The 12,944-nt window shown below is 42.8% G+C and overlaps 1 protein-coding gene across 1 annotated transcript in view; it reads right to left on the bottom strand.

The window, feature by feature from the left end:
- The window catches only part of RASGRF2 (Ras protein-specific guanine nucleotide-releasing factor 2), a 213,927-nt gene that overhangs the window by 33,932 nt on the left and 167,051 nt on the right, over window positions 1–12,944 (bottom strand). Inside the window, exon 18 of the mRNA XM_012664540.1 lies at window positions 2,970–3,076. Within this exon, the coding sequence (XP_012519994.1) occupies window positions 2,970–3,076 (107 nt within the window). The remainder of the gene's footprint in view (window positions 1–2,969; window positions 3,077–12,944) is intronic.

The following is a 12,944-nucleotide window of genomic DNA, read 5'->3' on the forward strand; positions in this document are numbered from 1 at the left end:
TTAGTTGTCCAGATCATTTCTTTCTATTTTTTTGGTAGAGACAGAGTCTCGTTCTTGCTCAGGCTGGTCTCAAACTCCTGACTTTGAGCGATCCACCTGCCTCGGCCTCCCAGAGTGCTAGGATTACAGGCGTGAGCCACTGCGCCTGGCCTTGGCTGTATTTTTGAAATGAGTACAACTTCCTACTCATTTTTTAAAAGCTACTGATTCAAAGTAATCAGGTTGCCACAATAATGCTACATTCTTCCTTAAGTGGGCTCAACAGAGTGAATCAGATAATTAAAAATCATCTTCTCCAAGCTGTTCCTTTTATGATGTGAAAACCAATGACGACAAAGGTGAGGGTGAGTCGGCAGAGTCGGAGGATAGTGCAGGTTTTCAGACCAGCACTCCCATCTTATAGCTGGATGTTGCCTTAGGAGAGCAAAGACCTTTAGATAAACTTGGATGAAGGTACCCAGATGGGTTTTTATTCTTTAAGCAGCAGAGTGGTCTACTTTCTTAGGTCCCTGGAGTCAGGGGCCACACGCACACCTCCCCTGAGCTGCGAGGTGTGCCCAGAGTCAGTGGGCACGTCAGGCTATGCCCACTGTCGGTGAGAGGAGGCAGTGGCCACACAATGTGGTTCCCAGCACCATAACCTGAGACCAGCTCTGTCTATTCCAGCTGTTTACCAACCTGTTACCAAGAGCCTGCCCGGGTTACTTAGACTGTCCACTGTGGAGGCCGAATGACCACCAGGTGGCCAGAAGCCAATCAGTAAAGGGAAGGAAGGAAACCTGTACACTCAAGCCAGCAAAAAAAAAAAAATGCCCCGAAGCAATGGCCAATAAGTGGAAACGTAACAGAAACGTCCTGTGCATTGTCATGTACTTGTACAGAGAGGATGATTGAGAACTCGCGGGGATGAGGAAGGCGATAGGATTTACACATGATGAGGTTACACCAGGACACAGAAACCAACCACAGATCCCCAAAGGCCATTCGCAGATGCGGGGAAAGTAAGAGAAGACAAATGAGTTTGTGGTGAGAATGTCCTTGGGCACATCAGCGAAGTAAACAGCCGGGGTCTGTACTTTATTCAGTGGTCAGGGCAGAAGAACAGACCAAACGCCTGAGCGGTTTATACCACTCACATGTGCCCCTCATACAGAGGAGAGTCCGAGGAGCTCACTGCTCAGAACTGGAGACAGAAGTTCTTGCTCATGTGTGAACACAGGTGAAGTCACTTGGGTCCTAACGCGTCTGAACTGCCTGAACAATTGAGCTGTCAAACAGTTCAGATGCCAAAAGCTTACATAAAACTCCTCATTGTAAGTGAGGGGCTCAGTGCACCAATCTCTCTTCATCTGTGAGTTCTCTTTAGCAAAAATCAAACAATCCCAGCATATTGTCCTTCGCTTTGTGGTATTTTTCTAGCTACTGTAAGAGTTATCCAGGAATTGGGAGGGATTCTTGTTTGAGATCATTAGAAAAAGAGGGGACCAGGGGCTGAGAAAGGGTAAGTAGGTCTGACACGAAAGCCAGTGGAGGGTTCCTGAGAGAAGATCTGGAAGCGAGGAGGGGAGCCGAGGCCAGGCACACCCAGCGCTGGCACACTGGTGCGTCTCGGCAGGAACCGGCTGTGGCCACGCTGACGCCGGGGAAGAGAACCTGCTCGGCCTTGTCTAGCGAAGCTACTGCACATGTCAGAAGCCACTGTGGGCCCCAGGAATCAGATGTCAAGATGCTGGGTAAAAAAATACCAGAGAGGACTGGGATGGATAATCAGACAAGGGAGAAACCCCTTTACCGTGCTTTATCTGTGATGAGGCAAAATGCATTTCCCAGAAGCTCACTGAGATTACCGAGAGGAGAGACTGAACATTTCTAATGAGCTAAAGATGAGTCTTGGCATTTGAGTCACATAAGACCCATTTTTATTTATTTAAGAAGTTTTATGGACTTACTGGTGGTGAGGCCCAAATCCCACTTTTCCTAATTAGTAAATTCTCTTACCACTGGGATGTCAGGAGCCTGGCCCTTGTGGTGACCCTATCGAATACGTGGTCATTACCAAGGACCGTGCAGCAGCCCCGTGACAGCCTCTGAGAATACAATAAAGACCCAAGAGCACCTTCCCTTTTTCTCATATAATGTGCGATACTCATTAGCTAGCCCGCAATTTTATATGTTCACATGTTCTGATCTGAGCCATGCAGGGCTCCATTCTCTCTCTCCAAGCCTCTCCTTGCAGCCGTGGTCCAGGCGGGCCGGCCTGTCTCTTGGCAGCGGGAAAGAAAAGCACTGTGCATGCATCGAACCAGCGAGGCAAAATGGGGCCTGACTTTATTTTGTGAAAGGGCTATAAATTCTACAAACTTGCACGCAAAAACACATAAATAGATAACATGTGGGTGTCCTGGCAGTGTGACACAATTTAAAAACAGTACTAGGAACCAAAACATCAAAGGGCCTGAAGCAAAATACCTCTTCAATGAGAAAACACTCCCTGACCAGACACCAGAGGGTCTCTAGCTGCCAAGCGTTGTTTACATCCAGGGGGTACCTGCTGTTTACCTCCAGGGGACACCTTGAAGTTTACCTCTGGGCGTTGGGGAGGGGGACCACTGCAGCTGGTGACCTCTCAAGCACAACTCCACTTACAGAGAAAACCCTACGAAAGGTGCTCCAAGGCGGCACAGGACAGGGGCCCCACCATGGCTCTAGTGCTCACAGGTGGTGCTGCTGCCTCAGAGGGGAGAGGAGCCCTGGTTGACCCGGCCATGTCATTTGCAGATCTGAAAAAGTGGATGCTGGCAAGACATGAATGTCTGCTTTGATCTGCGTGTCTATCTTACTTGCTCCCTTCCTACGTTTCAGTTTCGAGGTTTCAAACTTTTAACTCCAAAGAATCAGGAGATATTTTACATGTGTAACGACTTTAAAAAAAAAATCCTTGAAAGTAACGAACGAGGCCACTGAATTACCTGTGCGTGCTTTGAGACCCAGTGACGGAGGACGTTCAGTACTCGATTGGTGGCTGTTCTCCGTATAATAAACTCTTTGTCACATGTTCTCTCGGTGTTGTTAAACCCTTAGGAGGAAAAGAAACACACACATGTTGTAGTTAAAGCCAATCCCCAGGGACCTGAAAAAAAGGTCACTTATTTTGGGATATTGGTTGATGCAATTCACAGATGACACGTTTTGGCAGAGAGGTGCAAGCGGCTTCAGACTGTTGTGAATTTCGCTTACCTATTATACTCCCAGCAGCAAGGCCACCACGTAGTTACAGGTACAACTAAATGAATAATGTGCACACATTTATTAAAGGACAAGATTAAAGCTAAAGCTGCTCTAATAACGCTTCCACGTATGCCTGCCTTGTTCTATAATATAAAGCCAAGAAGGAATTTTAACAACGTATTTGAGTCAGCATTAATTTATACTTTTGCCCCAAAGTGATTATGTAACCAATAACATTTTCAATATTTGCAGATAGATGAGCCCGTATCTTGGTTCATGGATGATACAAATACTTTATCGTGCATACCTATATTGAGAAGCAATATGGCACAGTGGATAAGAATGGTGTATTTCAAAACTACTACAAGAGTAGATTTTAAATATTTTCACCACACAAAAACAATAAGTATGTGAGGCGATAGATTTGTTAAACAAAATACAATGTAAACATATATCAAAGCATCACATTGTACCCCATAAACATGTAATATATACAATTATTACTTGTCAATCAAAAGTGAAATAAAAGAATTTAAAAAAAACACATGGATTCCACAGCCAGACTTCCTGGGTTCAAATCACTGTTCTCACACCCTGGCAAGTTAGGTTATCTCTCTGGTGACCAGCTTCCTCATGTCCCTTATGGGATAATGAGTATACGCACCTCATAGAGTTGCTGTGGGATTCAGTTTCCTACTACATGTTAAGCGTTTAGAATGGCACCGGCAGCTCGATAAACGTTAGCTACGATTATAGTTCAATATTGGTTCAGTGCCTTTCAGTCCTCTCTGTGCCAGGCTATGTCTCTGTCTTGGCGACCTTTTTTTTCATTACCAAGAAACCATTTCAATATTTTTCCACTGCCTCCCTGTTTTAACAGATTCTGCCTTCCAATCATAATTAAGTGATATATTTCCTTTAAAAATTTATTAAGGCCTTATATAACTTCACTGGCAAACTCCTTGAAAGACCTGTCTCTACTCACTGATTTCATCTCCTCAGCTCCCACTCTCTCTACATCCTACTCCAAGCTTCTCACCCTGTGTCACCACCGAAACAGCTCCCATTAAGGTCATTGGTAACCTCCATGTCCCAAGGGATCATCTATAATCTCTTGCTAGCAAGTCTCATCTAGGCCCACCAATTAAATGATTACCTATAAGCAAATTACTCATGTGTTTATATCCCCAGATCTCTTCTCTGAGTACCAGACCCATATATCCAATAGCCTCTTCAGCTTTTCCTGCAACATGTTTCAAACACACCTCAAGCTTGATATGTCCAAAAGAAAAACCCATGGCATTTCCACCAAACTTCGCCTGATTCTAGTGTTCCCTATCTTAGCAAAGAAATACCACCATCCATCCAGTTATGTAGGCCTGAAACTTTGGAATTACTCCTGTGCCATCTCTCTGCTGCTTCCTAATAATTTTACCTGCTAAATAAATCTCAAATCTGCCCATGTCTTCCCACCTACAAAGCCAAAACTGGGTTGAGCTACCAGCAACTCTCAGCTGGTCTAGCCTCCCAACTGGTCTCCATTCTCATTCTTGCCACATCAAATCTGTTTTCCTCACTGAAGTAAGAAAGATCTTTTACAATCTCAGAAAGAAAATTAGGATGTACCGTTCCAGTGTTTAAAGCCCTTCAATGGGCCAGGTGCAGTGGCTCACACCTGTAATCCCAGCACTTTGGGAGGCAGAGGTGGGAGGATCGCTTGAGGCCAGGAGTTCAAAAGTTGCAGTGAGCTATGATCACACCACTGCACTCTAGCCTGGGTGACAGAGTGGGACCTTGTCTCTAAATAAATAAATAAATAAAGCCCTTTGATGGCTCTTACAAGAAATACAAAACTCCTTAACACAGATTACAAGGTTTTCCATGGTTTGGCCTTAACTCCTTTCAGCATTTTCTGGAATCATATTTTTTCTATTTCCTCTTCCACCTTACCACCTTTCTTTTAGTCCATCATCCTTACCCCAGGCCCTTTGCACATACTGCTCCATATCTGGAACAATTATCACTCCCCTTTCACTCGGTGAAAGCCACTCTTGCTACTTATTTCACTTCTCCAAATGAGCCTTTCCCAGCTTCAGTTAGACAAATCTCCCATTACATATCTCACAGCACCATACACATTTACTCTGTGCCTTTACAGTTTTACACTTATTTAGGTGATCATCTGACCAATTTCTGTGTCCCCCATGAAGACAGGAGCTAGTGTGCTTTTTGCTGAACACAATCACCTATCTGGCATGGAGTAGACACTGTGCACAACATATATTTGCTGAAGAAATGAATGAAAGCCTGACAGTAGGAACTTACTGAGTATTTACGGAATGAGATATGAACGGAAGGATAATTGAGCGAATGACTGAATGAGCAGCTCTCGGAGCTGAGTGAGCTAGACATAAAAAAATTCTATAAGTTTCTAAAGGACAGAGTCCCCTTCTCCTCACTCCTCTTTGAATGTGGACAGGCATCTTCCACCCACCAGTAGACATTTAAATTCTCTCAGATGATGGTGATGATGTTCTCTTGGCAGACAAAATATCTTCAAAACACTCTTTCGTTATTAAAAACTTAGAAATTCTGAGTAAAACATAACAAGTATCCTTCTAAATGCACAGCTGAGTTCTCAAGAAAGCAAGGAATTGTTCAGGGTAGACACACAGAAGGATCTGAAAGCCAGAACCAAGCCTCCGCACTGCCCTGAGGGAGCAGAGGTGACCAGTAGCATGGTACCGGTTCAAGAGAAGCCCTAGGGCTTCATGAAGTGGGAGTAGGTGGATAGGAACTGAGACTCTTCACTGAAAGCTGGAACTCTCAAAGGACCAGCCCTTGATAAAAAAGTGTACCAGGAAAAAAAATTTCCTTCTCAAAAGTAGAAACAACTAAGGTACTTACCTGCCTCAGCCTGGATAACAGTGGGGCCAGGGGACAAAATCAGCCTCCCTGAGAATTGACAACCACAGTCCACCTCATGGAGGTCTGATGCTCAGATTGAACCACTATTGTGTGGTCTGCTCTCCAGATCAGAAGTCAAAATAAAAAGTGGCTCAGGCCAGCCATCACCCTGGGGCCCCCAACCAAAGCACACACAAAACCGCTCCAGAGGGACACACACTCAACCTCAGCTTGGACCGGGTCCCCACTGAGAAAGCCCCTCAAAGTCCAAAATTACAAAACACACACACCATCCACATAAGCAACGAAGGGTAGACACATGGATCGGGAACCTGACACTCCCCACCCCGTCCCTCCACCACTACCAAGAATTTCAGACAGGAGAACTGTTAGATAGTCCTAGTCTCAACAGCCTATGTTTAGACACAGTATGTATTCCAGATGTGTGATATTAGAAAATAGATTCTCCTAGTGTATGTAGAGTTTGGTTGCACTGGTCATACTTGACAAGTGAAAAATGTTGAAAGCCCCACAAATATTTGCTATTTGCTTTTCCAAAAACTGGCACAAGGACTCCTTGGGGGTGGATCTATGATCCTAGGACAGAATGGCTTCCACATGGTTATGGCCACCAATTAGCTATGTCATTTATGTTTAAATTCAGAAATTTAAATTCAGAAATAAATATTGTCCAAGCAGCTCTCAATTTAGATGGTGGGGTGCCAGGAGGAAATCTGGCAAGTTGTAGAAAATTGTTGCTCTGATAATATAGCTTTATAGACTGTGAAACATGGTGAGACAAGTGTTAGCGTTACTTAGAATGGGAACCCGAAAAATAGCATAAAGACTGTGAAACAAAAGCCGCAGGAGTCTGGATAGTCCAAGGTTATAAATCTAACTTCAACCACAGACAGCTGCAGCGACACTAGCACTCCTATCCCCCCTGATAAGGACGAAGCTACCCTCCTTTCCTGTCTCTGCAGGTGTTACTCACTCCCCCCAGAAAAACCCTCTATAAAACCCAAGGCTTTCCCCTCCCTTGGGGTGGATGTTTTTCATCTCCACCCATCAACACCCACATGCTCAAAATAAATAGCATTTTGCTACACCTAAGGCTTCGTGCGTCTCTCTCTCAGCTCCGAATCTAACAACGAGCATGTCTGATTGGAAGCATGTTGGCATGCACCTTGATGTCTATATTACAGCAAGAACACATGATCATCTTTACACACGACAGCACAGTGAATGAGTATACAGCAGCCCCTTTTATAAAACTTGATCTATCAGGGTCTGCTATACATATGCCCCTCAGATAGATGATTCGTGTATCTGGTTTAGGGCATGTCCAAATTCTCAAGTGGTTTGAATAGAATTGAGAGCGTATTTCTCTCTAAGACCAAAGACCTCCACGTGTTGATCAAGCAGTGAAAAGGGTTCTTCAGGAAGGAAATGAAGAGTTTGATGTACATCAGATCTGTACTGTTTCCAGTAACTGTGCTCTCATGTGGGAAGTCTGTTACCCTGCAATTCCTGACTTTCCAAATTATGCATATTCTTTCCATTTTAGGCACTGGTCAGCTAGCTAATTTTTGCAAACCAAGCCATCTGAAAAAACAATAAGAACTGAATCACCATACGTGTGAATGTAAGAATGAGATTTAACTTTATGAACCTTGCCCCAGACACCCTGTGAGCCATTCCACCCTTTATAACCATCTCTCTTCTTAGACTACACACTGCTTGATGAAGAGATTTTCTCTGCGGACCTGTCAGCTTTACACATAGCAGGCACTTGGCAGGCATTTTTCTTAACAAAAATTGCATTGCTCCCAATAAAAGCTATTTGAAAGTTTCTGCAGATGCCATATATCTAAATAAAGACCATTCTTTCACCAGATTGCCATGATGACTATTTATTTGAAAGCTATCACAAACAGAAAATACAGCAAATAGTGGGAGGAAGGTAAGGGGGTTGAAAAATAGGGAAAAGAAGGGAAATTTTCATTTTGCTCTTCAAATGGTGTGATCCTCAGCCAACTTCCCTGCCTACTTTGTCAACGGCAAGTAGAAATAACGGTGACATGGAAATAAGATTAAACGCAGGTGGATTAAGGGGCTAGTCTAGTTAGAGCCACCCTGAGGCAAACTGAGGAAGAAACTGTAAAAGAAAAGGAATTCTCGAACACAGTGCAGTATTTTAACATCAACAGTAGATCACCAAGAAGTGGTCACAGAGCTATTATCAATGCCAACAAAGGATCTTCAAGCCATCTTTCTGACTTGGTAAGGAAAGTTAGAATAGAATCAGTTAGAGACAAAATGCGAAGGGATAACATTGATATCAACGGTCCATAGTGGTGGGCTACCTGGGGCAGGGGGACATGAACTAGTGGTTAACTTAACTATACTTCTAGAAATTGGTTTGTGTCGTGTCTTTATCCCCAGTACCTGGCATCATAGGTGCTTAATAAATTTAGGCTTAATGAACGAATGCATTGTGATCATTTTAATGGTTCTGTAGGTGGGGGAATTAAGAATAATGCCATTTTAGTGATGCATCATTTTTCATTTTATACAAATGAGACATAATATGACCAATAGCATCAATGTTGTCAATGTGCTTTGCTTTACCCAGTGGACATTTTTCTAAAAAATTCTGTGTAAGACAAAAATCATACAACTGTTTTGTATACTTCTTTGAACTTGGATTACGGCTCTACTTTTACTCTTTGGTTGCAGTCATGGAAAGATCATGAATATTTATTGCTGCTTTGTGCCAGGCACTGTGCTAGAAGCTTTACAAATGGTCTATAATTTAACCCTCATCACCACGGATAATCATGATTGTTATTCATCGCATGCGCCCCAAGTGATAAGTATAGCACAGTAAGTAATGTGGCTTCTTCAACCGTAACAGCAATCACATAGGGTAAATGTTGTTATCCTCATTTACAGAAAAAGAAACGGAAAATCAAAAAGGTTAAGAAACTTGGCAAAGGTCACAGAGCTAATAAGTGTCAGAACCAGGATTTGAGCCAAGGTTTGTCCATTTCCAAAGCCAGAGTGCTCTTAATTACACCCCCGCCCCCGCCAGCATCCAAAGTTGAAGCCTGAAGTTTCTCTTCAAAGTTGTTAAAACAACACTTAAGATAGAAGAGGAGACGCTATGTGTTTGTATGATATTTGTGGAAAGTAAACGCTTTCCTTTTAATTCTATCTGTCTTCTAAATTGTGAAGTATGAGAGCATGACACCCTTAGAGATAGATATGTTTCATACTGTCATGGATTTTAAGGAAAAACCTTTACTTGCCTTACTGGAAATTAAATTTCCTCAACATGTGCTCTTTTCCCAAACTCATCATATTTCCTACATGACCATTATATAGACCAGTGCTTTTTAAACTTTCAACCATGACATATTAATGGGGACTAAAGTCAATTTAATGTGTTTTGATCAGCATTTTAAAAATGAAACAGATGAAAACTGTCTGAGTGAATTGCACATGGTGAAGGTAAGTATTCATTAGGGAAACTTCTGTTTCAATTGTACGTGTCTGTGTGTGTGCGTATCCTGGGTTATATTATAAGATGTATTTCTTAGAGCTGGAAGTCAACCTACTATTATATTATTATAGTAGGGTTGCAATAAAAAAGTTTGAAAGTGACTGACTTAGACAATTAGCACTTGTTTAAACAGCCTGCATTAATTTCCCAGAAATCCTAGATAACTAAGTCTGTGCTTTACTGACATATGTCAATGCTTCTCCTCTTGTCATTTTCTCTCTTTGCTCTGTCACTGAACGTGCTCCTCACTCTCCCCCCATCCTCCAGTCTGTCCAGCTCTGCCTCAATTCTCGGTGCCTCCTCTCTTCTTGAGCTGACGCCATTCAGTTCTCACTCCCTTGGGGACATAATCCTCTCTCAGGGTTTCTCTATGCCCTCCAACCTGACACCTCCAGTTCCAGTATTTCCCCAAACCCCTTATTTCAGGCTTCCTGCAAGACATTTCCACATTGACACATTCTCCACTCATAAGAATATTCCGCCAAATCAAGTTCTTCTTTCCCTCCAACTCCTTCCCCATCCTAACTTTCCCATCGACTTCATGGGATAGCCATGGTTTCAGCCTTAGGTGGGAAACCTTACTCTTCTCCATCTCTCCTTAGTTTTTTCCATTCAGTCGACAAACTGTTAACTTCTGGTAGCATCTGTCAGGTTTATTTTCCTGGACATGAAGAGGTTAAGCAACTTCTCAAGGTCATATATCTAGTAAACTGAAAACAGGTCAATGCAGACAGCAGGAGATTTGCCCATACGCTGCGCTGTACATCGTGGCAACAGTGTTCACTGAATCTATGAATTGACATACTATTTCTTGAGAGATGACCTAGAATAACGGTTACCATAACAGAAGCTGAACTTTAGTCTGGATAGGGTAGCACATCTGGTGTAGTAATCCACTGGCACGTTCAACTGCTTCCATTTTAATGGAATATCAGTTAGCAATCTTTTGTTATAAGGGACAGAAAACTCAACTCCAACTGTCTTAGAGTAAAAAGTGAATTCTGTTTCATATATCTGGAGAGAGTTCTAGATTCAGATCCCATTTGATTCAGAGGCACATGATGTCATTTCTGTCTATTTGTCTTCAGTGCTTCTCACTTCCAGGTAGCAGGAATGGGTAAGGCCATGGTAATCTTAGAACCTCACCTCATCCCATCCAGAGGATGAGAGGGCATTCTTCTTGGTAACTTCCACTGAAGAGAGAGGAAGTTTCTATCTCAGAGCCCCCAAAAAATCCTTGCTTTTTATGACATGAACTGCATGGTGTGCCTTCCATGAACTCATCACTGTGGCCGTGGTAGGGATGGGGGAGGTAAGCTCTCACTCAGAGCGCATGGCCGGAGTGTGAAGGGGCAGCTCCTTAAAGGCGCCATTGGCAAGATGCTAATGAGGCAATGAATCAATAAGACAGAGTGAGTTTTTTTGTTTGTTTTTCTATTTTTACCTTTTTATAAATGTGTCCTTATCCTTCAGTTTTTAAATTCTTCTCCTTACTCAGGTTAACCTGAGATTTTCTCTAAGTGCAATTAACTGTAACGATTTAAAAAACACAACCTTGTAGACTGAGGAAAAGAAGTTCAGCAGGTCTATCACTATTTGTGATGAAAAATACATGAAGAATGGTAAAATCAATACCTTTTTTTCTTGCTTTCATCTTTCAAGGAAAATCAGTAACTAAGACTGTCAAACGAATTGTTCTTATAGATTTTTTTTAAAAATGTGTGCTGTTTAGATTCTTAAAGGAATAATTATATATTGAGTTGAAAATAAAACTTACTGGGAAACTTTGTGCATTATTTCTTTTAATTCTCACAATTCCACAGAATATATTCCATGTTCTTCAAATGAGGAAAGAGAGGCTCAGACAGTCCAACAGCCACCTAAGGTCACAGACGGTAAAATCAGAGCCAGGATGTATGGCCAGATTAGCGACTCTAAAATGCAGGCTCTGCCCACTGAAACACACCACCTGAATGTCTGTCCACTGGGAGCAGCAACTTGCTCCTGTGCTGACCGTATCATTTTCAGCCCCCACCACTGCTGCCAGCAGCTTTTATGCTAGTGTAGAAATGCAACAAGAACATACCGCCGGGATGATGGGCGAGGGTGACTTCCAGCAAAGCAGAATGGGGGCATCTGAGGGTTAGATGAGAAGTAAAGCCACTGCGTGAACAAGTTTAAATGGGGCAAGAAGGAAAGAGATAGGTTAGAAACAGAAAGGTGACGACAGATTTGCGGGAGACAAGAACATGAACCAGCTGGGAAGCTAAAATAAAGCAATTTTTTTAGAAGTTCAAGAAATATAATATTCCTGGGCAGAGTTTCTTGACAGCAAAAATCAGTATTACTCAGAAAGGCCTTTGAAAATACAGTGAATGTTCTAGAAATGGTTAATACGAGGAACACTAAAAAAAAAAAAAGGAACAAACTTTATATTTCCTGATCATTTTCTTTTCTGCTCAACTTTATAATCAACATCTGAAAAAGGAAGGGAAGATTTTTCTGTACATTAGCTTGAATTCCCCGGTGGGCATTAGCTGCCTCCTCCGGGTACGACGTGACACACGAGCCTGATGTGGAACAATATTCGCGTCCTTGGCATTAGGTAAACCTTCCCCACAAACCAAAACAATAAGAAGTTTAAAAACCCTTCTATATTTCTTTCTACGAAATCCTACACACCCTCTGGAAGTGCTTTCCGTAGGAATGGGCGCGGGAGGAGTGAGTGACAGGTTCCTGTAGAGAGGGAGTGTTGGAAGTGCGCGAAGTTGCCAATGAGCGCGCGCCTGTGTACGCAAAGGGCCTGGGCAGGGGGCGAAATTAGCTGAGATATTCTGAAGAAGCCAGAGCAGAGAGTTTTATAGGGGGCTGGGAAGGGAGGATGGAAACAGGCCATTTTCGCCTCCTCCATTGTCAGTGTATAAGAATTTATACAAAAAGGTTTCGGTGTCTAAAACCGGTAGGTTTGACCATTAGAAAATGAAACGTACCTTGCTTGGGAGGGAGGGTGGGAGCCATAGAGCCCAAAGCTAGCCCATCTTAGTCAGACACAAATTGCTCACTGAGCATCTTTGTGCCGACCACTTTTGCAGGAGCGAGAGTGTGGCGGTGAGCAAGGGAAACTAATTTGCTGCTCTCGGATCTACATTCTACTAGAAGAAGACAGAAACGATAAATAATGAATCATGTCAGTGATACTATCATCTATAAGCAAAGAAGTAAAGTAAATTCAAATATTGACAAT

This window comes from Propithecus coquereli, unplaced genomic scaffold, assembly GCF_000956105.1.
Source record: "Propithecus coquereli isolate 6110/MARCELLA unplaced genomic scaffold, Pcoq_1.0 Scaffold9, whole genome shotgun sequence".
NCBI lineage: Eukaryota > Metazoa > Chordata > Mammalia > Primates > Indriidae > Propithecus > Propithecus coquereli.